The sequence below is a fragment of the Exophiala bonariae genome, assembly GCF_035927105.1.
Source record: "Exophiala bonariae strain CCFEE 5792 chromosome Unknown scaffold_2, whole genome shotgun sequence".
In the NCBI taxonomy this organism is placed as follows: Eukaryota; Fungi; Ascomycota; class Eurotiomycetes; order Chaetothyriales; family Herpotrichiellaceae; genus Exophiala; species Exophiala bonariae.
This window is the reverse complement of record NW_027042477.1, coordinates 1,734,761-1,757,188: the sequence shown is the minus strand read 5'-3', so window position 1 is coordinate 1,757,188 and position 22,428 is coordinate 1,734,761. Positions and strand designations below refer to the sequence as shown.

The following is a 22,428-nucleotide window of genomic DNA, read 5'->3' as shown; positions in this document are numbered from 1 at the left end:
TCGTGACTGATCGAAGAGGAAGCACGCACGGAGACAGGCAACTCGCCGCACCTTCCCTTTCTGGGTCCATCAGCATTCCCACTTCACCCGTCCGCAGGTTGACTGGCAGGACACAATTGACAATACCAGCCCATTGACCGCAAGATCAAGCCTCACAAGAACCTTTTCAACATAGTCCGACTCCTCTCGCACCTTTAAGATAACTCATCTCGACCCTTGCCCGCCATGGACCCGTTCTCTGGCGAGGGTGGTACGTCTCTTTTCCACCCATCCCCTACTACACTAACAACTGTCTCCCAGAACTCCTCAATATATCCACCGCATTCTACACCCATGCATATCAGTCCGTGCTCGACTTCGACACCACCTCTCTATCATCCGAAAACAAAAGGACCGCCCAACTGCTCAAATTCCGCGCTCAAATAGCCCTGGGCCAATCCTCTGCGGTAATTTCCTCATTAAAGTCGTCCAAAGACCCCGCCTCACGGGCTATTGTGGCCCTGGCTCAGCAAGCAACGGGTAATGCCACTGCCGTTGACACTGCCTCCTCGCTAGCAGATTCAGACCCAGAAGATTCGATTGTTCAAGTCGTGGCTGGCACTGTTTTGGCCGCCGCTGGTGAATACACAAAGGCCATTGAACTCTTGAACAAACATCAGGGTAACTTGGAAGCCGTCGCTCTCCTCACTCAGATACACCTCATGCAAAACAGGACAGATCGGGCCGTGAAGGAAGTTCAAGCAGCGAAACGTTGGGCTCAGGATTCTCTCCTCATCAATCTGGCCGAAGCCTGGACCAACCTCCGAGAAGGAAGCACTGAAAAGTATCAATCCGCCTTCTACGTCTACGAAGAACTGGCTAGCACCCCCGGATCCACCTCTCCGAGTTCTATAGTCGGTCAAGCTGTGGCTGAGATCCATTTGGGGAGAACTGATGAGGCGGAAGCTGCTCTACAGCAAGCGCTCGCTGCTGAAAATGCCGATGTCCAAGCAATTGCCAATAGTGTAGTACTGGCCAGTCTACTCGGAAAGAAGTCAGAGGTTGTTCAGGAGTTGTTGAAACAATTGGCTCAAAAGGACAAAGACCATGCCCTATTGAAGGATCTGGAAGAGAAGAGCCAGGCTTTCGACACGGCTGCTGCCAAATATAGCGCAAAGGCTGCTGCGTAGATGCTAACCTTTTCATTTACGGAGTTCGACAGGTAAAGCCTATTTGACGGAGGGCAAAAAGGAACAAGCTGATATCAGAAGTCAAGGGGCCATTTGGGCACGTGGGAAGCGTAAATTACCTGCGCGAGTTCTACTAGATTGAGCAATTGGGGGCATCATCTTGATGCGCGTCCAGTGCTGGATGCTTTCCACCGGCATGTCTCAAATTCCGGCACACTATCAGCCAGACGATCAGCGATGGCATTCTATAAGCCGAATATAGGTCACAGATTCTGTCGGAGCTGGGTTGAGGCATTACACGAGACCAATGAAGACATGAACTCCCTGATAATCACCACATACAGGCACACAGGAGATTCCACCAACTGGAGAAACTTGATTATCCTTATAATAGCGCCGTCCATCCACTGGGTTTGATGTACTGTAGTGGAAACCGATAAAAATACAACAAAATGCACCAAAACGCCATGCGAGATTTTGGAATGCTGACTGGAAGTACGTGAAGCGAAGAGTCCGTTCGATATTATCGTGGATGCTCACACTCATTTGCACCCTGCCCAACCCCAATCACATCACATATCTCACAACCACCTACCATGCCCTCGCCTAGTAGTCATTAGGATTCTGGCCAGACGGCAACTTATTCCTGCTCGTCGCGACCGTACTCCCCAAGCCACCACCACCGGCACCAACGGAAGAAGCCGCCACGGAAGAAGCACGATGCTGCGGCACTTTCACGGTGGTGGTGTCGACGAGGGCAGGGAAGGCCTCGGCGAACGCCGGGCCGACGCTCCAGTTCTCGAGCCTGCGGAAATGGCGCTCGAAAGCCGGGTTGATGACGGTCTCGTCCTTCTCGGACGTACTGATAAGACAGTCGCTGTCCTCGTAGGGCCAGTTGACGCTGATGTCGGTCGTGAACGGGATGAACCAGTTCTCGAAGCTGTAGTCCGCGTAGTTGGCGACGAGCTTGTCGCGCATGCGCGGCCACGGGATGTGGTCGATCCACGCCGGGTGCTCGATGTGGATCTGTGCCGGCGTCGGCCGCATCCAGTCGACCAGCCGCTCGAAGTTCTCCTGCGTCGGGTTGATGTGCCACCGCATGTTGATGAACATGGTGTACAGCACCGCGGTCTGTTCTGGAAGGTTGCAGATGTTGGGAAATTTGCTGATTATGTCGGCCATTAGTTGGGAGAGTGGGTCGGGGAATCGCACGCCGCTGCCTGACGGGTTGAGGAGTGAAGACACGGATGGGTAGGCTGGGTTGAAGATCGTGCTGGAAGTGCCGCTGGGGTCTTCCTGGCGCCGCGAGTCGCGGAAGTTGAGGAGCAGTGTGTCGAGCGGGCAGGTCGCTTCGACGTTCTTGGGCAGGAGGGTCCAGGGTCGCGAGGATGGGTCATTGGGATGTGGGTATTTCGAATGGTGCAGTGGGGAAGATTGGGTGTTTTGCGGATGCGCTTCAGCGGCTCTTTGGCCGAGGTTGTCGAGTAGGAAGGTGAAAGATACTCGTTCCCCGGAGTCGTTGAGCTCCAGGCCGCGCTGGAGATTGTCCCGTTGCAGTGTCAATGCGTCTCGTTGGCCGGTCCACTGTCTGTTTTCTGCTGCGCCTTCGGTTGGGCTGTATGGATGAGGGTATGCTGTTGGTTGTTGGCCATTCAGGTACTGATCTGGATGTGGGGTGCCATTGGTTGCGAAGGCATGGTTTTGTGGCTGGAGGCCAGCGTGGACGTTGCTTTGTGCCGCAGTCGCAAGATCTGTGAGAACCCTGGTTAGATTTTGAGGACGTCGTCACTGTATCTCATCACATACCGGTCAAACCCTGAGCACCGACAATGGGTTGTAGTATTGACATGATAGAAGCCAACCTCCGTCGGATCTCTTCATTTTCGGCTTGAATAGCATCTTTCTGCCGGATGACGTTTTGTAACTCCTGGTACGGTTGCTGTGCAGTCAACTCTTGTATCCTCCGCTCCAAAGCCTCAATCTGCTGCTTGGTCCGCTCTCTTATAGCGCGCTGAGCCTCTCGATCATTTGCTCTTTTCTTTGCAAGTTGGTCAGGAGTGAGGGTGGCAACGCCGCGCGAGCCCGATGTCGCTTTGCGCTTTCGACCGGCCTGGGCTGGCGAGGAGGGATTGTCATCACCGCCATTGATAGGGGAGTTGTTGGAGGGACCCAGATCATGCTGCATGGTCAGCGAGACTCTTTGAGCCAGTAGATTTGCGACCCTTGGCGAGGCTGCAGGATGAATGACTCGGAGGCGTTGGTAGATTTGTAAATCGCTGCACCCGAGGAGTTGGTGTTGAGTCATGCAACTTTCGGCTGCCTTGCTCTTTCTGGCCTATACGGCCCGAACTAGTCTCGTTGAGGTTAGATGCTCTCTATAGAATACGAGATCACGTGAATTGATCATAGCAGTGACAAGGATACCGAAGCGAGAATAAGGGGAAGAATGAAGGGAAATATGAGTTCGATTGCCAAGAATATGACAGGTCACCAGCCTCGTCAGGCTCAATTTTGGCCGTTTTGTCAAATTAATTCCAATAACTACCTAGGTACCTAAGTTATGCTTCTCAGGCCTGCTGTCTATAGGGAAAACTTATTTTGAGACTAGGTGTTAATGCTAGAGGTAATGCTAGTGCTGTTATTCGCTGATGCACATGTCATGCTCAGAGATGCTTGAAAATGCAATTGAAAAACTTCCTTGTCAGTAAAGGTGCTCTCGCCGTGTATCTTTTTCACCTGGAAAAGAAAATGGAGAAATCATGTCAATCTCAACCCCGGTATCCTCTTCAAGGCCCATACACCAACAACTCCATGAAATTTCCCTCCTTGAAATATCCTCGAATCCACGTTACTTAGTAGATCCAGGTGCTGATCATTCGGAGATCCAATGATTGGCATGGTTGAAATCATCGGAAACATCCTCAAATGTCGGATATGTGAACGGTGGTAGATCCTCGACACGAGCCACTTGCTCCCAATGGAACACCTCCTCTGCCGTCTCCTCGTTCCCAAAGTACTTGTGTTCAGTTGCGAAGACATGCTGTTCTGGGATCTCATCGAACATGGGAGCGTCCAGCTTTGCAGCCATGGCTGCAGTGACTGCGGCATCGAACTCTTCACGTGAGGCTTTGACTTTGTTGTGAAAAGGTGGAATGCGGCTACCTTTCAGGCAAATCAAATGCTTGTTACGCTTGCGATCCAACAACGCGCCATTGAGACGTAGAAGGTTGTTTTCCTGTTCCTCTTGCTCCCTGCGCGCACCTGGCTCCCAGTTGGTCGAGTATTCATATCCGATGAAGCAGAGTGCAGAACGAGAGAACTCAAACCGATCATTTCTGGTAAGATCTTCACCTATAAGCTGATGGTGTCTGTCGTCTTTAAGGTCGAAGCAGGTGATTCTGGCTTGATTCGCCACTAGTTCATTCAATTGTATGAGTGCTGTGCGACAACCACTGAAAAAGGTGTCAGAAAGATATATTCTTTCGAGAGAGGAAGGCAAGGCGTAAATGATGTCTGGGGCAATCAAAGGGGATTCGAGATTCATGTGTAACTCCAAGTTCCGCAAGGCAAGGGCAAGGTGGAGATTCTGCCTGAAAGCGCCTATCATCTCACCAACCTCCCAGCTATTCTCATAAATGGCTTCGTGGAGGCAGATTTTCAGGGTATGTAACCTAACAAGGTTGGACAGGCGGCTCAAGATACGGGCGAGGTCGAGAATCCAATTAGATTGTCGTCGGCATGCGGACTGCTTCGATCGATCAGGAACAATTACAGTCAACTTCTCCAGAGTGCCTTCTGATAGGCAAATGATGCTAAGAACATGATCCGTGCCATTCAGTGTGAGGTGGAGTTCCTTCATGTTCAGCAATGGCTCATGGACCGGAGATAGGAGACTCCCCAGCATCCTCATGGCAGTGACATCGGTGGAGTAATCTCGATGAAGTGTGGAACGATGATCCGTAGAAATGCAGAGGGATTCCAAGTAAGGCTTGTGTGCCACTGTGTGCGCCATGAGAAGAGGAGCATTGAGATTGTCGACGACAAGTGTTCTGAGGCGGGTCAGATGCTGTATGGCGTTGATCAGTGGTAATTTGAGCCTCCATTTCTGACCGGACACTGCAAGATTGGCCTGGTGAGGTAAGACAAAAGTGTCAAGTTTTCCACACGCTTTAGTCTGAGAGCTTGTGTGCTTTCCGTGAGCATCCTTACCAACGCCATAGATACGCAAGTCATGCAATTCGTAGGAGACTTGTTTGAGCGCATAGCCCAGCCGCTGGAAAGTTTCGGCATCACTGTTGTGAGGAACTTCAATGTACAGAGCCCTGAAATTGTCCCAAGCACTGTGGCTTGAGATAGGTCTGTTGAGAAATGCTTGAACTGCCTTTTGTGGCACGATGGGTGTACCCAGAACCCGAGGCACTTCATGGTAGAGTTGTCGATTGACTTGACGTAGACCTTCGAACCCTGTTGATGGTCGTTGAGAAAGCTTGGGAGGATCTTGGGAAGCTATGTCCTCTCGCACAGCTTCATAGATACGATCTCGGATCTCTTGTGGAATTGTCAACAAGGATGCTTTAATCTGGGTTTCGGGTTGGTCATCCAATTTGACTGACTCTGGCGGCGTTATGTTGATCATGTCGGAGGGAAGCATAGCTCAGGCTTTCACTCTTGACAAGAAGAAGAGAAAGCTTTCTAATATGCAGTAGAAACTAGGGTGATGAGAACAAAGAGCATGAAAATGGCAGAAGGAGAATGAATCAAAAGATAATTTGCTATAACCATGAAATGATTTTAGTGAGCCCAATCCAGAGGAAGCTGGTCAACCAAGATAAAAGGGTGATATAGCACAGGGAGGTGGTGATAAAAGAGAGGCAGATTGAAAGAAAGGTGAGCAGGTCATTTATCTCCCGCGGTCGCGTAGACCCTGCGCGTTCTGTGACTGTGACTTGTCACTTGTGAACAACAAATAGTCTCAAGGGTTCAGATGGATGGCCTTCTGGTTGACGGTGGCAGGGTAATAAGTAGAGTAAACTGATGGTCGATTGGTGGTGGAAGTGAATAAATATACCAAGATCTACGGGGACAGATTGAAAAGAAAGCATGTGAAAGTTTGTTCATAGCCAGCCAGTTGTAGGCCGTGGGTATTTCTGAATGGCCTCGTAGAAGTATGAAATGAAAAGCAAGATAAACCTTTCCAGACATCCGTTCCGAGGGCAGTGAAATTGCCTTAAGATCAGTGACTCACAGCAGTGGAGGATTAGGCTTGCAAAGTGATGCTAGGACCATGTCCTGTTGAAGGACACATCGTCGTTTCACAACGATCGAGGGGTGCCCCATGGGTTCCATGGAAACACTGGAAGTCATCGTACAATATCAGAATCCAGGATGAGAAGTGTGTCAATTCCAGAGCCGAATCAGCTCCGTCAACGTGCTGGCATCAACAGCATGCCAAATCGAAAATGAAAAATTTCGAAAATGGATGGTTCGATAGTGGCCTGGCGTCCCTCCGGCCTTCTGAACCGTTGAGCGTTTCTGGCGATGATCAAGCTTGTGTCCTGGCAAGAGATAGTTCGTCATGAGAGCCAGCAGGAACATATTCGAAGATCACATCAAAACAGTTCACGTAGGGGCAAGCATACACTGGCTGGTCCTTGCTTCGATGGCTTGGAGCAGAAATTTGTTGTTTCTGTCATTCATTTTCCAGATCGGGTGCTGTTTTCTCAAAGCCTTGAGCCAGGCAGGCAAACACTGGTCTGGCGACGAATGGGTTGAGTGGTCGAGTTTGTGGAGCGACTTGCCCCGGTTTTCGACCATGACGCGCAGACCACCCCAGGGTAGAAGTGGCTCGCTGTTCAAAGTTCGCGAGAATCAGGTGGAGATGCCTCGTTTACCGATAAGATCCACATAACAGGCAACCTGTGACCAGGCCACAACAAACCACTAAGGGTTCGAAAAGGTTAATTCTCGAACACCTTGCAGTATGTCGATGTCCCACCTGGTTCTGGATGGCTTCGAAATCGTTGGTCAAATCTTGCAAGAAGACCAATTACAAGATTATGACAATCAAGGACTCGAAAAGGAGGATTCTGGCGTGTTCCTTCAACCGTCCAATCCTTCAGTATAGGTGACCTTCCTTGGGCAGTAGCAGATGAGCATGCCGAACCGTTAATCACTTTTTCTTCTCCAGATGGGATCTTGCCTGCACCAGCATCAGACTAAGTGCTCTGTTATCATCAGCTCCATCTCCACCTTCCTTCTCAATAGCCCTCTCGAGCCATTCAACAGCCTCGCTCCAGCGACTCATCTCCATGAGGCACTGTCCACCAACGATCCAAGCTTTTGGATTGCCAGGAATTCTCTCTCCGTTAGGTCCTTGCCCAGGCCCACTCTTGCACTCGACACTACACTCTGCATCGATCAAGCCTTCGACCCAGTTTTGCACACTCGTATTGGCCGCACCGCGGGAGAGATACATCATGGCTAGTTCTTCTCTAGCGAGACCCATGGGTTCCCAACCAGGGCGTGCAGCGGCCATGTCTATTGCGACACCCAAAAGACGGATTGCATCAACGTTATTGCCTTTCTTCGATGTTGCCGCGGCAGAGTCTCTCAATTTTTGAATTTGTGCGGATCGTTTGGGGTTTACCAGCATGGGTGCCGCTGGGACATTATTTGGCGTCTCTAGTGCTTTGAAGGAGGTATGCAGGCGATTTAAATTGTCTATGGCATCTTGAATGGTCTTGTCGGATGACAGGATAGACACTTGTTTGGTTTGGGGGTCGATGTGCACGGGGAGATGGGTGTATGTCTCGAGGGCATCGTCAGTGGAAGCCATGATGGGTATTTCGGAAGTTCAGTCGTCGAGCGGAGGTTTGAGGGGATTCTGCAGATTATAAGATTATCCGTCGAGATTCGGAAACGCCAGTTGTTTATTTAGAAAAAAGGGCAGTTTATTCTTTGGTAGATCTGGCAACATCCCGCTCCCCAAAATGCCACGTTCAAGAAAATTGTGGAGAGAATTTGTCCCTTGCTCCACCGTACATTATGGCGTTAGTTCTCTTGTGCTCTGCAGTAGAATCCATGCACTGGACAATCATTCAGCTCGTCCAATCTAGAGATTTGTCATGACTTTCGCATGAGACTCGCTGGACGAGCAATCAAAATTCCCATATACGTGCATCAACTGAGAAGGCCCTAACGAGGCGCAGGTCCCCCAAACACCATAGCCTGGAGCATAGAGCGCTAGTGCCTGGATTCAGCCATTTTAGAGGTCCGCTCGGAAAAGTTTCCCAGGCTTGAAACAAAGCCCCTTTTCTCTCCCTTGCACTTCCACATCGCATATCCAAGTGCGGGGAGGATTTGATGTCCCGTTATTATACTTGTCCCGGTCGAACATCGCATCGCGTTCCGCCGTCATGATGGCCCCCTGGGCCTGAGGAGGCGGAGCCACGGATCTCTTTGGAAGTCATCTACCATGATCGAATGCTCATGTGCAGCGTACTTAGCCGCGCAAGATGTAGCCATCTGAGCATGTTGATGTTGTGCTGGGTCTGGGGTACCGGCCGATGAGTTTGTGTACGTGGACATACCAGCGTCTCTCTCATCGCCCCATATCAAAGTGATTAGGTTATCGCGGTTGCAAAAGATTGTCCATTGTCCATCACAAGATGACTAGAGCTTGGATTTGGGGCCGCAATTACTCTGACACCGCTCGATCATTGGCGCCACACATGTGCGAGCGAAGGTCAGTCGATTGATGAGGTGAGGCCTCTTGAGAGAATTGCAACCTGTATCGATCAGACGATAAATGTATTTTGCCAAGGATCCTGTGCTTTTGGGCTGTCTCGAATCCTTGCCGACTACATAAGACTTCGCCAGAACCAAATTCGTGATCAGGCGTTCAGTCTGAAGCCGAAGTCGATCTATGGGCGGGAATCTAAGAATATTTCACTGTCCGAGGCCGCTGTTTCATTGCCCACTGTCGTGCTCGACATATCCTAGTACCATTGGCCGAAGGAGGCTCATCTGTGGTTTTGTGTTCAAGGGTACGCGTGCAATCGTCTGATGGAGTATACAAAGTATACGGGTGCTGCAATCTAGGGGGATCTCATTTTTCTACCTATCTTTCATCTCACTGCTATCCATTTTATTTTTTTCTAGATCCCTTCCCCCTTTACGCTTCTTGGCTTGACTTCTTACAATGAGTGCCTACGACACTAACACGCCGTACGCTGTGATAGATGGATATTCGGACTTGGAAGTCACCCCGCATGCGAAGACGAAGGTGGCAGCTCCAGATTATGCTCCACAGAACACTGCAAACAATCCTGCGAATTTCTATGCTGGCGGTACGCCAGAGAAGGGTCAACCTAGAGGATTCAACCGTGGGTCGTGGATATTCGTCGTCATCGTCGCTCTTGTCAGTGCACTTATTATTGGTGGGGCTGTCGGAGGGGGGCTGGGTGCATCACTTGCAAGCTGCGAGAGTGAGAAGAAGCTTCTCCAAGTACAAGGACTGTGAGGCTTTTTCAAGGATACAAATCGAACAAGTCTTCGCGATGCTAACCAAGTCAGATCTACTTCCTCCGGTTCTTCCTCTGTTGCTTCCGCCAACCAGTTGACAGTACAAGTCCCAACAGCAACAGCAACATCAACAGATGCAAAGGCAACAACCGGCCTCCTTGCAAATTACGCAGTCCTACCCGCCGTCAATGTGTACAATGTCTCGATAGATTGTGCAGAGGTCGCCAAAAAACCAATAACGACACTTTTCAATCCAATAGCCAACCAGATTTACGATGTACACTGTGGTGTCGACTTTGCAAACGTTGCGGGAAAGGATAGTCAGGGGAATGAAATTCCCACTCGTGACCTGATGGGGATCATCTCGTACGATCTAGGGACCTGCATTGAAGCATGCTCCTCCATCAATCGGTTCAACGACCAGAACAAAGTCGACGCGACGCGGAACTGTCGGTCTGTAACATTTGTCACGAGAATGCACGAATCTCTGTCTTCACAGGAAGCGAACTGTTTTATCAAGAATGGCACTCCGGCTGATATCAAGACTGTGACCGACCCTAGCGCGTTCTTCATTCTCAGTGCTGCGCTTCAAGGATGAGAGCGCCCACAGCTTTGGCATCGGGTCTAGCACATCAGACTAAGAATAAGCTCCAAGATACCAGAGCTTCACGACCACGAATAAATATCGCAATATTATAGCCCGAGTTCGACTAAGGCAAGGGCTTTGGACCCCCTTATTGAAGATACGAGAAATCCAACCAACCTTCGGACAAACTCATCAATCAACAGTCTCCGGCATGATACTCAGAGCCTGGCAACTATTGTCCTAGAGCAACAATGGCAGTATTCGAACTTTGCATCACATGCAGGCTTCTCCCAGGAATTGTGGGACGAGGCAGGCACGAAGTAAATCTTACGAGCCAGTCTTCACCACTTTCACATGAACAATTCCATCAATGACAACAGATCAGTCAGGCAGGCAACAGGATGCCTTGAACTCGACAACGTCAAAAGCAGACGCAACGAGTCGCCTGCAGCCGCAAGTGAATTGGAATATTCGCCACAGGGTGGGTTACGTAATATACTCGACCTTTGGCAGAAGAAGGAGTCATAGACTGCGGAGATACTGACGTTAAGAACTTCTCGAACATAACATGCTGGGAACAGCAAAAGAACAAGAACAAGAACAAGAAGCATGAACATGATGACGGGTCCGAAATAGGGAGGGGACAGGACCACATGACTGGCGCAAGCGAGCGAGCGAGCGAACCCCGGAAGAGATAGGGCCTAAAGAACCCTTCGACCCCATACATTAAGTACCCAAGATTGCCACCCCACGGACGGTTTGGAGGCTCTGCGCGCATGACCATGTTTGTACTTTTTTGTAACGTCGTCAGCAGGCGGGTCAAACCATCGCCGGAGAGCGGTTTCAGAACAGCCCTGTACGTACATAGAACACCACTCGCTGATATCATTAGAATCGGAAATAAGCGAAGAGCTTTGTTTCGTTGTTGGTGTTTTTCGCCACTCGGGATACCGCACACGCAAATCCACGGCGCTGGGCCCGCGGGTTCACCGTGACAGCCCACGGGTTCGGTGCCTGCACTGCAGGTCCCCCCCGAATAATATGACTCCACAAGGCATCCGCAGAATGACGGAATGATGATCTACTCGTAGATCGAAAAAGCGTGTCACATGGGGGTGGATACCCCAAAAATTCTGGAATAAATGTGGATATTTCGATCATTGTGTCATGTCTACTATTGAGGGATATCAGGCGATTGGACCAGCCAACATGGCGATGTTTTCGGTTGTATATCTCCTCGTTAGAAATTCCGTGTACATGTCATCGCGTCGTCTGGAGTCGAGCAAGCCAAGCAAGCAAGTAATTCCAGTCTCGCACTATATCATATCATATCGTATCAGAGCTTCGCTGGACTGTGGTAATCGCGAAGAGCCACATAAAAGGGCAAGAACGGGAAAAAAGAGATAACAGAGATAACCACCCAAAGACAAACAGAAGTAACCCCATAGATAGAACAACAAGACTGATTGTAATCAATCAATCAATCAATCAATCAATCATAGCCCTTCCTCCGGTCATGACTGCCTCTCCTCTCGCCACGATCATCATGGCTCCTCCTCCGCCTGCCACCCTTCTCTCGATCCCGGTCGTGATCGTAATCGTGATCATGGCTGTGACTCCTGGAGCGATCGGACCCGTACTTGCGCTCCCAGCGATCCTGGTCGCGGTCGCGTTTGTCCTCGCGCCACTTCCTGTGCTTGCCGTAGTCCTTGCCGCCGACCCAGCCGACGAGCGCGCCGCCGACGGTGCCCAGGCCCGGGAAGATCAGATCGCCGATGAGGCCGCCGCCCGCCGCGCCGAGGAATGCGTCTGCTTTGGTCGAGCGCGAGTTGTCCGACGTCCGTCGTGATCGGTCTTTGTGTTTCCGTCGGTGCCGCTCCGGGTCGGATGCGTAGCCATTGCTTTCGGAGAGTTCGCCTGTCGAGTGTCGTGGCGGGATGTAGGGCCGTAGTTGGTGTTGGGATTGGTGTGGGTGTTGTGGTAGATATTGGTTCTGGTATGTCGGGGGGATGTATTGTTGTTGGTAGGGGGCGAGTTGGTGGGCTGGTGTGGCTTGATAGTTTGGTTGGTTTAGAGAATATGGCTCTGGTCGTGGTTGATTTGATTGGGATGGTCGATGTTGGTTTTGAGACGATGATGATGGTGATACCGAGGGTGCAAAGTGCACGCTTGGTTTCGGTTCATTGTTGTTGTAAATTTGTTGATATGGTGGTGGGGAATATTGTGAATGGGGAGGCGGCCCACTGGGATTTTGCGGAGGTGGCTGATATGCAAAAGTTGGCTGTGATGATGCTCGTTGGGGACCTGGTGGAGGTTGCAGGCCTGTGGGTTGTTGCGAGTACGGCGGCCTCGTGCTTGGAGTGTAATAATCTGCAGCGGCCATGGGAAATGGAGGCAGGTGTTGATGATAGCTTACAGCAATGATGAGATGGGAGAGACCAGAAGCAGGCTGGAAAAGTTGGATATGGAGTTGGATATTAGGTAGACAAGCTTATAACAGGAAAGGGTGCCACATGTTCAAGTTTGTTCGGAGAAGTGAACCCGCCCTGAAGGCATTCGAATGCAAAAGCAAGGGGGGCGAAAGAGGATGAATAAGAGCGCCTAGTGAGGCTAAATCGACGGATCAACTCGAACGAGTCACTTGAACCTGTCATGGGAACCACCCACAAGACGAGCATGGAAGCCTGCAGGCGGTTGGGCGAACCCTGTTCTTAAAGTGGCGCAATGTGTCAAGACTCAGGCTGGGCAGGGCTTTGGGATGCATGGAAGGAATTTGGTGGTGGCTGTTCCGAGATGGACAGGATAGCGAACTTTTGTCGAGTCCCTTTGGTCTCCTCGTATTGGAAGTTGGCCTGACTTGAGGTTGATCATAGTCAATCTACTCTGTCTCATTGGACATTATCGTGGGCATGGCCTACACCAACCATTTCTACAACAACTAGTACTTGATCATCATACGGTGCTTCCGTCTGTACTAACCATTCATTGAAGGGAAACCGAGTACGTATACTAAACTCCCAACCACACGGAAGTCGGAAGATGAACATGTTAGGCACTCGGCATTTGACGTCATGTTCATATCCAGAACGCAAGCGCCCCATAAGGCCAAGACTGAAGAACCTGCATGTTCGCATACTATCCCGAGAGTTGGAACCATTGATGACAGAATCAGATTGCAGGGCGCTTGAAAGAGCTCAAAACGACCAGTAGTCCAGTCGTGTCTGGAGGCCCCAGTACCTCCATGAGCCTCATATCGAGTGCCGTGCTGGTCTCATCATCTCGAACGACATCTTAAGCCTCACGGGAACGGGCCAACACGGGAGACTTGAATCAATGCTTCCTTTCACCGGTCAACTTTTGAGTTTGAGAGAATATGTGTAACCTCTCTCAATCATGCCGTGCAAGGTGGGATCTAGCCTCACTACATTCTATTGTATCTTGACATAATGAGAATTCAATCTCGATGTGGAGAGGACAGTACTTTCTGGAATACAACGCTCGACAGGATGGATGCCTCTGGCCATGACTCACCAGATGACCGCCTAAAATGCATGCCTTATTCTTCACAGCTAATATATGCAAACCCCTTTGGTCCATCCGTAAAGTACAGTGCTTCAAAAGCGTATGAGTTTGAAGTATTAACACAATAGCTCCCGGTCGCCTTAAGCCACGATATCCCCTGGATCAATCAAGATGGGTGTCCACTTCTCCGCTCCAGGCTCTTCCATCTCGCTTGGTAATCGGAATTGTGTGGGACTATACAAGTACCATCCTTTCAAGGCTGCAACCGCAGCTCGTGTTCTGGCTTCATCCAGGCTCGCACCCGCACCTTCGCCAAGTTTGTCGTTCCCCGAATAAATGCCCACCACAAACACAGGTGTCCTGCTTCGACGACCCGTCTCGCTGTCAATTCGGGCCACAGGTGCCCGGAAACCTTCTCTTGCACAAAGTCGACTCAGGTCTAGCGTTGGCTGCGCGAACTGAAACAGGGCCGACACATCCAATTGACGTGACATGAAATGATCCCGATAGAATGTCTTCGCTGCCGCTCTCCCACAATGCATGTATACTGCTCCCGTAACTGCCCGCACAAAGTTCATTCTGGCTCGCTCCAGCGTGATGCCCTCCTCTTCTCGTGTTCGCCTTTTGGGTTCTCCGAAGGCGTCGTCCAGCACTGATCGCCCACTCATTCCTCTTCGATTCCCTGTGACCGGATCACGAGCACTGATGACTCCTGAATCTTCTGCCTCGGGTTGTGGCTTTGGGGCAATTTTCTTGAACTGGAGAAATCCAGGATCGACTTCGCCTCCCGGTGCGGCAGCTGCTTCCACGCCCCATCCCTGTGCGACCGAAGAAAGAGCAGCAGGTCCGACGTAGGCATACATCGCCGCAAAGACCACCGCTAAAGGTAGCCGAGGATATTGGCTTATGATGTATTCTGACGTGTAGTATCCCAGTAGATCGTTCCCCAGAACTTGGAAGGGCTTGTTGTTGAAGTGCAGGGACGGGTCAGCTGTGGAATCCACCAGCGTTCTTGCCAGTGTTTCGAGAGGGAGTCGTGAAGGGAGAGCAAGCCGAGCATGTAAAGCTGCCAGTTTGGCAGAGGTCTTCGCAGCCGACAGAGGAGGCGAGGGTAATTGGAGAAGAGATTCTTCAGTCATCGGAATGTGGGCATTGTTGTATTTGCCAGACTGGCCGGTGGCGGAGGCTTTGCTAGCTTCTAGAGGGATATTGTCGAACTCCGAGAATGGTGTCGTCGTTGCTAGACATCTTCGACGAGTGCGAAAGGGTAATTGAACGGTTTCCGGTCTCGTTCGTGGTGAGAGAACACTGCCGCTCCATTTCTGGAGCCTCAGCCTCTTCATCGAACGGACGGCCTAGAAACACAGTCTTGGGTTCAATCAGGCTGACTGCAAGCGAGTTCTTGACAGATAATGGCTGGGATTGGGGAGCTCGATTGATAAATTGTCGGGCGACTTTTCTCCTGCGACACGAGACCTTCGAGTGACACGCTAATAAAAGTTGCAGCCAGTAAAATCGATGCTTGGCTCTACAAACACGTGATCTTCTTGAGAAACTTAATTTTCACTTCAGGATCATGGCGGCCGCTTGCAAAGTATTTCTATCTACACAAGGCGTGCACCTAGAATGCGTCGGTTGTGTCAGGTTCATCCTACGGAAGTGTGTTGACCATCTGCATGATACTCCTATCCTCCACTCAATTGTCACCATCATACTCAATCTTCCAGCCACCATTGATCTGTTGGACAGCTCGACCGAACTTCTCGTACTTGGAACGGCGATCGGGGAAGTAGTTATTGGTATCGACTTCTGTCAGATCCACCCAGAGCAATGGCTCACGACGGCAAAGCTTGTCCACAAGTTTCATTGCATCGCTTTCTGTCTCGGCATCCGTCTCCAATATGTGGTACAAGTTCAACCCGAGCTTGAAATATCCCTTCCCAGCATCCTTGACCAGATTGAAGGGTTCCATGGTACCATTGGTGCGAATACGAACTTCGACACGAAGTTTAGGCTCTTCTCCGTACTGGACATTGCGAATGTACCATCTGAGGTAGCTCGCTGTATCATGAGGATATTCAGTGGTGACCCATTTGGTGAATTTCAAGTGCTTGACCTTGTATGAAGTTTCTTGGAGGAGCAATACAGGTGGCGTCAAGACGTGTAGTGGCGAGTACTGTAAGTCTTCGTCGTAAGCATTCGGAAAGCTGACTGGCAATCTTTCTTCAATGATCTCGAGGATGCACTCCATCTTTGCCGCACGGTGGGCGGGGATCATGAATGGAGTGGTAGCAAATTGATCGTTACAGCAGATTCGCATCTCGATTGTGGCCCCGCGTGGATTCATCCTGGCCTCCATGCGTGCCTCGTTGGCGGCGATTTCGGCCGCGAGCTCTTTAGCTTTCTTGTTCTGCTCCTCAACATCAAAAGCAGTCAAATCTAGTACGAGATTAGTGAAAAGGTCTATACTATACGGTAAACGCGGGCAGACTTTGCATGAGATCAGTAACCATCTCCATGTTGTCATCAGAATCACCATCGTCCGAAATTTCGTCGGTGTCTTCGCACTGGATCTCTTCGCCATTGTCCTCAACTTCCATCTCGTGGTCTGGGTTATCGGCGTCTAAACAGAGCTTCTTCATCATTGCTACTGCATCACTGCCTGAACGCTTGCGCTTTGACACGATTTCTGCCATAGTGTGGGATGAAATGGATAATGTGGATGGTTTGGGTCATGTAGATGAAGACAGAAAGAGTTGGACGATGACAACTTCAAAACAAAAGTGCTCATCTCATGCAATCAGCAGCGCTGAATCTCTTGGCAAGGAGTGAATGGAGACTGTACGCCAGTATAAACCTGGGGAGGGCTCCAGATCTAAAGCTCGATGAGTACCTAGCAGGCCTTCACTTCACGCCCGGCTTAACCAAAACTAGCCAAAATTCAAGGATATAATTTGGATTTGAGGACTTTTGGTCAACAATTAGATGGGATCAACGGCGAAATCTGGTCATATCTTGCTCCCCCCGACAGGCTCTATCGCCATTGCTTCAGCTCAGTTACACGACTACTGGGTACCACTCAGAGGGTTAGATGTCCTCGAGCAAGCTATGATCCGACTAGTCTGAGGTCCCAGCTACCCCAGTGGCCCTGGAAGGTCCAATGCCTTGCCAGCGATGAGCATATTAGGCTGCAGACTAATATGTGAATCGACCGCGGGTTCGACTCCCTGCCTTTTCTTTTTTGCCCCTTTTTTTGCGTTTTTGACTTTTTTGGGGACTCGGTGCTTGTGTGTGGTAGTGCGCGAGCATCGCTCTTCACTGTTTATTTCGACGACTTGGCAAGAGTGAATACCGTGGCTCGCTGCCTCAGCACCAGAGTCGATTATGAAGGCAAAATTACCCTGTAACTCATGTACGCACCCGCTTCTTGCAGCCTACTTCGATGCGAAACAGATCTCCTCATATGGAACAGACAGCCAATGCCTCCGGTAAGCTAATGTTGTACTCAAAGTGCGTTCTCTTCTCCACGAACACTGTCTCTCTTTCCTACTGTTTAGCACCACGGCCTCCGAGAGGTCAAAGGGATCGAAATAGGCAGTCATTGCGAGCAAGTGTTCGAGGATGATGAGATTGGGCAAAGGTAAGGTACCGGTGTCTGGTTTTCATCGGATGAGGCCGCGGTTAGCATCTCACTCTCAGGCAGAGATTGGACACAGCAGACGCCTTGCCAAAAGGTGCGCGATTGCTGTCATTCGTTGCGCTGGGCGCGAATGATGAAGGTTTTGTTGGCATCAAGAGACTTGAAATTGGCAATCGCAGGAGATGAGGATCACATTCCACCGACCAAGCAAGGGGGCAGAAGAACACTAATTTGACGTCTTGCATATCAAGCCTGCACATCTTTGGAGTTTCTTACACCTACAAGTTGTTACGTTCGGCATTATGCAGAAGCCATATGACAATTGGCAAAAGAGTATGGGACTGATTGATACACCAAGATCTGAAAAGCAAGGAACGGTGTTTGAAAAAGATTCATTTGACATAAAAATAATCTGGCTTCATGCCCCAGAGTTGCAGACTTTCTCAATTCAGCGGCCAAACACTGCGCCTGTGCAATCGCCTTGTCCTCATCAAGCGGCCCAATATGGCAGGAAAACCCTTAAATTTAAGCACCACCGAGCCAATCCAATTTACCGATCTGCACGCCCTTGGACCTCAAAATGTTATAAGTCGTGACTGCGTGGAAATAGAAGTTCGGCAACGCAAACCCATTGACATAGCTCAAGCCCGTGAATGGCGTGTCGCGGAACACAAACTCGTGCTTCTCTCTGCCATCAAACTCCTCGCGCTTGATGGCATTCAGATAATCAATCGTCTTGGTCAGCCGGGCCTGCAAATCGTCAAAGGTCTTCTCGCTGTCGTCGAACGATTGGTTTTCTATGCCGCCAACACGCACGGCTAGGAATTTGGCCGTGTTGGATGCGGTTTGGACTTGGAAGATCAAAGGGTTCATGTCTGGCGAAATTCGGGCCTCGAGGAGTTCCGAATGCGGGATTCCCTTCTCGTTGGCGAAGGTTTCGCTCTTTGTCAAAATTGCCGACAGATTCTTGAGCGTGCGTATGATTGGCACAATTGCTGTGTCGTACAGGGTGATAGCGGCCATTTTGGGTCGTTGAATATAGTTCTGATCTCGTCGCGATCAAAAGATGCCTGGCTGTGATTGAAAAGAGAGCGATCCTATGCTTCAGCTGAATTTAGCAGAAGCATTCCAGTTAAATAGAGTTTCTTTCAAACGAAGCTCCTTGTTTTTGTTTCACCGCCTTGCCATGTTCCAGGTGCCACTGCAGGCGACGTCCAAACACGATGATTTGTAAGCTGCAGGTGGATATGTTCCAATAGCGAGCCTAGTTTACTCATAGACTCCCCACGAGGTCACTGTTGACCACATTAAGCAACTTTGCAGTAGTATCGGCGACCGAGGTTGTTGAGAGTGAGGATTGTAAATCACTTTGACCTTCGTCGTACTCGTATTCCGTGGTCGAGGTCCGCGGACCATACAAAGGAACTGATTCGAGCCACGAGAGATGACCGCTGAACCTTGAGGTGATCCTGGTCATGAAACGGCTACTTTGCTCTCAAAGGGAGAAAGGAACAATGTTTTGGAGTAGTGTCACTGAACATCAAGTACGGATGTCGTTGAAAGGAGAGGAAAGAAAGTAGTGTCAACCACGCCAGTCAGAAACAGTCCATCAGGGCTGCCACTACATGTTCTTCGGTAAATAAACAGTATTGCGTCATTTGGTTCAGGCTCGACCGCAGCGTAAGTAGTTCTATCATGTCGCCATCGGTAAGTCAACATCAACGATCCAAGGCGCCTGCAGTGGCTTGTACCAGTGTGTCATGATACTTGCATTGACAAACAGTGTCTCCTTCCCATGCTTAAGGCCGGTTGCATCGACAAAAACACCTCTTTGACGGGCCTGCTCCTCATAGTCAGGCACTGTTACATCTTTTTCTCTTTTCTTGATAGAATCAGGCGTATCGGTGTTGCAGGATGGCGGCATTGAGCTTTCCAAGACTTCATCTGTAGTGTCCTCGGAGGCAGTCAGCAAAGGCCGTTCTGCCACATCCCAGTCCTTGACCAATGCACCCCATCCCTCATGTATGTGACCGAAGCAGTGAACCAAAGGGCGACATCGACGGACTGCCTCGAGTAGATGTTCACATCCCACCTCCATCCCATCAACTGTTCTGTCCAGTAAACCCTTAGGAGGGCCATGCGTGATCATTATATCAACTCCTCCACCGGCCGTGTCGAAATCAGGGACTGGGTTCCCCGGCCCACTCCCACCCTGTAATGGCCGATTGTACCGATCGTGATCCCGCGAGTATCCAAATGCCCAATTGCAGAACTCTGGTTGCCAGCCACTCGCGTACACATTGAGCCGTGCACCACTTTTTAGCGTGAACGAGGCTGTGCCTTCCTCGAGATATCGGATACCCCGTTCCCTCGTCTTTTCGCTCTCGTACATGTCCTTGATCTCGCGAAGCACATCATCCGAGTATTTGTGCCATCCGCAGTGCTCGTTCGGATAGCGGTCGTAATATGCTCTGTCGAGTGTGAGGTCGTGGTTTCCTGGTATCACGATCTTGAGTTCTGCAGAGATGGAGTTGATCAATTCGAGCGCCTTTAAGTGCTGTTCTACTCGTCCGTTACTGGTGAGGTCGCCACAGTGAACGAGCACATCGGCAGTCGGGAGGGGATATTGGAAGGGGACTCTGTCATCGTTGGTGTTATTGTCACTGGGACGGGGAAGTGCACAATGAGTGTCAGAAATGATGAGAATGCGAGTTCTCACTCTCTGAGTGAAAGTAGAAGACGCCATTGCTTAGGGAGTGAAATAACTTTACCCTAAAGGTGGTACCTAGGTAACGTTATACTGGTGTAACTTGCGAGGCTTCACTACTGGGCTGAGCTATCCATAGGCTTGGCTGCCTGCGTGACGTATCGGCGACAAACAATCAAAAACTGAAAAGAAGTTCACGTTTAAGCCAATCAATTGGGGAAAAAAAGGGCCCGAATAGGGAGGGACTCGAGCCCCCTGTTTCAATCGCATACAGGCCTGCAGTCCTATATGCGATCCCTAGAAGGGGTTCCAGGAACCTAGTCTGTCGGCCGATACGGCTATAGATATAACTAACATGACATTAGATATAGCTAAAGGGTCAGAGGCGAATGGATGACTGAGCCATCCCGCCGTGGTAACTCCTCGACCATTGTTGACCACAAACTCGCAAGTGCAAATAATATCCTCATCCGGTTGGTGGCGGGAATCCTTAGGTAAGAGGTGAAGTGAAGGAGTCCAGTGCGTGTCAGTCCTTAAGACTGAAAGATCAGGGCCTTCATCGATAACGCGTTCAGCAATCATTCACTGGAAATCCTGCCAAGATACTCAAGCGCTACCGGTGGTAATCGAGACTCACATCTGTTGGACATTTCCATCTATCCCGTGTTCTTTTCTAGTCTTGTACCACGTCCTTTCCAGCCACTGAACCACAACGATGGCTGCTGAGCTGAGCGAAGTCGCCACTGGCAAGCAGAAGCAGATGCCTTCTGACAACGGCGCCCGAAACCTTCTTTCTGACCTCGATGACTTTCACCTGGTCTTCAACGATGGCGATCAAGGCGTGCAGAAACAAGCCGACGAAGAGAGTGGGATGGATTTCATACTTGACACCATGTTAACCCTCAACCTCGATGCAACAAGCGGCGACAGCAGCCTATACGAAACCTATGATACTCGTTTAGCAGCAAAATACAACCCGCGCAACGTCACAGTGCTGCTCCGTGTGTGTTTCAACGACAAGTACGCAGCACCAACTTACAGTATTCCCGGGCATCGTGTGTTACCAATGTGGCGCAACATCCACTTCATTGAGGAGCGATTCCCAGTCACATTCTCGAAAGTATCCAATGACAGCCTCCAATACTCGCCCATCCCTATTGTCAGCAAACCCATATTCCTCCTCCAGGAGACCAGCTACCGAAAGATAAAACTGCGTACATCTCAATGGATCGGCACACTGTTTCCCCGCGACGGCCCAGCATTTATGCAGTGGCAGCAACGAAATATTCAAGTCGGTAAAGAGGCTGTGGTGAAGATGGAAATTCGCGTCCGAGCCGACGGCATAACAGAGAATTTCCGCTTCATTCAGGATGCAGGTGAAGCAAGATCGTCACTCGAGGACCACAAATATGCCCAGCTGAATCCAAGCTTATCAAGCAACACGATATGTGACATGCTCTACCGCAAAGGTCCTGCCCTTTCTGAAACTCTGACAGAGGACACTACCCTTGACTTCTTTCCCGAACGGCTTCGAAAGTACGGATACAAGAGAGCCCGTTACTTCGATCGGGCCGGTCCGGCAAATCAACGAGATCCAGGAACAGGTGCAACGGACAACACCATGGGCGGCTTGAAGGCCGCGGCCATGGAGTTATGCCTGAGATAGAGAATTGACGGAGCATAGAGGTGACAGAGCGCTTCAATGTACCAAACAATAATTGTGTCGAGGTGGGTGCATTGGTGTGGAAATGAATGGGACCTTGATGGCATGGACCATTGATGTACATCGGTGTTATGGACATGAGACCACGATCCACATAGTCTGGACCCATGCCAAAGTTCGGTCCTAAACTTCAACTCAATGGACTGGTTGTCTCATATTGCCGTGCAGATTCTCTCCGAGTCCTCTTACTAACCGCAGAGACGCAGGGCGGTCTAATCATCGATCTCGCTAATCGATTGAGAGGAACTCGCCAATCGGAAAGGATACCGCTAGGTATTAGTGACTCCCCAAGGATAATCGATATGTTCATATTCCTGGTTCGTGATATCCTCAGGAGGTGTATTTCTAGCCCATGAACGCCACGGCCGCACCCACAACTGATTCCCTCAACTCTGGATTGGTGATGAAGCTCGAGACTGCATGCAGTATGTGTCTCAAGCTGTCAGTCATCTAGAAGAATCAAGGACAGATTCCCAAACAAGATTCGGTAATGTCGGCGTTGGCAATGATAGGCACCAGAATGAAAATGCGAAGATGTGAAGCGTGTGAAGTTGAGTT

General features: G+C 50.2%; 11 protein-coding genes across 11 annotated transcripts; 3 read left to right on the top strand and 8 right to left on the bottom strand.

Annotated features, from left to right (window-relative positions):
* Nucleotides 1-225: 225 nt before the first annotated feature.
* LTR84_005149 (uncharacterized protein) lies at nt 226-1,169 on the top strand (the record flags this gene model as incomplete). The annotated part of the gene is made up of 2 exons (XM_064848721.1): nt 226-250; nt 301-1,169. The coding sequence occupies 2 exons, from the start codon at nt 226-228 to the stop codon at nt 1,167-1,169; spliced, it is 894 nt and encodes a 297-aa protein (XP_064711345.1).
* Nucleotides 1,170-1,775: 606 nt separating this feature from the next.
* On the bottom strand, nt 1,776-3,354 carry LTR84_005148 (uncharacterized protein; the record flags this gene model as incomplete). Its single annotated transcript, XM_064848720.1, has 2 exons — nt 1,776-2,920; nt 2,976-3,354. 2 exons carry the CDS (start codon nt 3,352-3,354, stop codon nt 1,776-1,778), a joined length of 1,524 nt encoding a protein of 507 aa, XP_064711344.1.
* Nucleotides 3,355-4,041: 687 nt separating this feature from the next.
* LTR84_005147 (uncharacterized protein) lies at nt 4,042-5,805 on the bottom strand (the record flags this gene model as incomplete). Its single annotated transcript, XM_064848719.1, has 1 exon — nt 4,042-5,805. One exon carries the CDS (start codon nt 5,803-5,805, stop codon nt 4,042-4,044), a length of 1,764 nt encoding a protein of 587 aa, XP_064711343.1.
* Nucleotides 5,806-7,338: 1,533 nt separating this feature from the next.
* Nucleotides 7,339-8,004, bottom strand: LTR84_005146 (uncharacterized protein; the record flags this gene model as incomplete). The annotated part of the gene is made up of 1 exon (XM_064848718.1): nt 7,339-8,004. The coding sequence occupies one exon, from the start codon at nt 8,002-8,004 to the stop codon at nt 7,339-7,341; it is 666 nt and encodes a 221-aa protein (XP_064711342.1).
* A 1,365-nt stretch (nt 8,005-9,369) lies between these two features.
* LTR84_005145 (uncharacterized protein) lies at nt 9,370-10,290 on the top strand (the record flags this gene model as incomplete). The annotated part of the gene is made up of 2 exons (XM_064848717.1): nt 9,370-9,686; nt 9,744-10,290. The coding sequence occupies 2 exons, from the start codon at nt 9,370-9,372 to the stop codon at nt 10,288-10,290; spliced, it is 864 nt and encodes a 287-aa protein (XP_064711341.1).
* Nucleotides 10,291-11,770: 1,480 nt separating this feature from the next.
* LTR84_005144 (uncharacterized protein) lies at nt 11,771-12,661 on the bottom strand (the record flags this gene model as incomplete). Its single annotated transcript, XM_064848716.1, has 1 exon — nt 11,771-12,661. The coding sequence occupies one exon, from the start codon at nt 12,659-12,661 to the stop codon at nt 11,771-11,773; it is 891 nt and encodes a 296-aa protein (XP_064711340.1).
* A 1,279-nt stretch (nt 12,662-13,940) lies between these two features.
* LTR84_005143 (uncharacterized protein) lies at nt 13,941-15,143 on the bottom strand (the record flags this gene model as incomplete). Its single annotated transcript, XM_064848715.1, has 1 exon — nt 13,941-15,143. The coding sequence occupies one exon, from the start codon at nt 15,141-15,143 to the stop codon at nt 13,941-13,943; it is 1,203 nt and encodes a 400-aa protein (XP_064711339.1).
* Nucleotides 15,144-15,496: 353 nt separating this feature from the next.
* Nucleotides 15,497-16,496, bottom strand: LTR84_005142 (uncharacterized protein; the record flags this gene model as incomplete). The annotated part of the gene is made up of 2 exons (XM_064848714.1): nt 15,497-16,239; nt 16,292-16,496. 2 exons carry the CDS (start codon nt 16,494-16,496, stop codon nt 15,497-15,499), a joined length of 948 nt encoding a protein of 315 aa, XP_064711338.1.
* A 1,469-nt stretch (nt 16,497-17,965) lies between these two features.
* On the bottom strand, nt 17,966-18,463 carry LTR84_005141 (uncharacterized protein; the record flags this gene model as incomplete). Its single annotated transcript, XM_064848713.1, has 1 exon — nt 17,966-18,463. One exon carries the CDS (start codon nt 18,461-18,463, stop codon nt 17,966-17,968), a length of 498 nt encoding a protein of 165 aa, XP_064711337.1.
* A 670-nt stretch (nt 18,464-19,133) lies between these two features.
* Nucleotides 19,134-20,186, bottom strand: LTR84_005140 (uncharacterized protein; the record flags this gene model as incomplete). Its single annotated transcript, XM_064848712.1, has 1 exon — nt 19,134-20,186. One exon carries the CDS (start codon nt 20,184-20,186, stop codon nt 19,134-19,136), a length of 1,053 nt encoding a protein of 350 aa, XP_064711336.1.
* A 676-nt stretch (nt 20,187-20,862) lies between these two features.
* On the top strand, nt 20,863-21,813 carry LTR84_005139 (uncharacterized protein; the record flags this gene model as incomplete). Its single annotated transcript, XM_064848711.1, has 1 exon — nt 20,863-21,813. One exon carries the CDS (start codon nt 20,863-20,865, stop codon nt 21,811-21,813), a length of 951 nt encoding a protein of 316 aa, XP_064711335.1.
* Nucleotides 21,814-22,428: the final 615 nt, after the last annotated feature.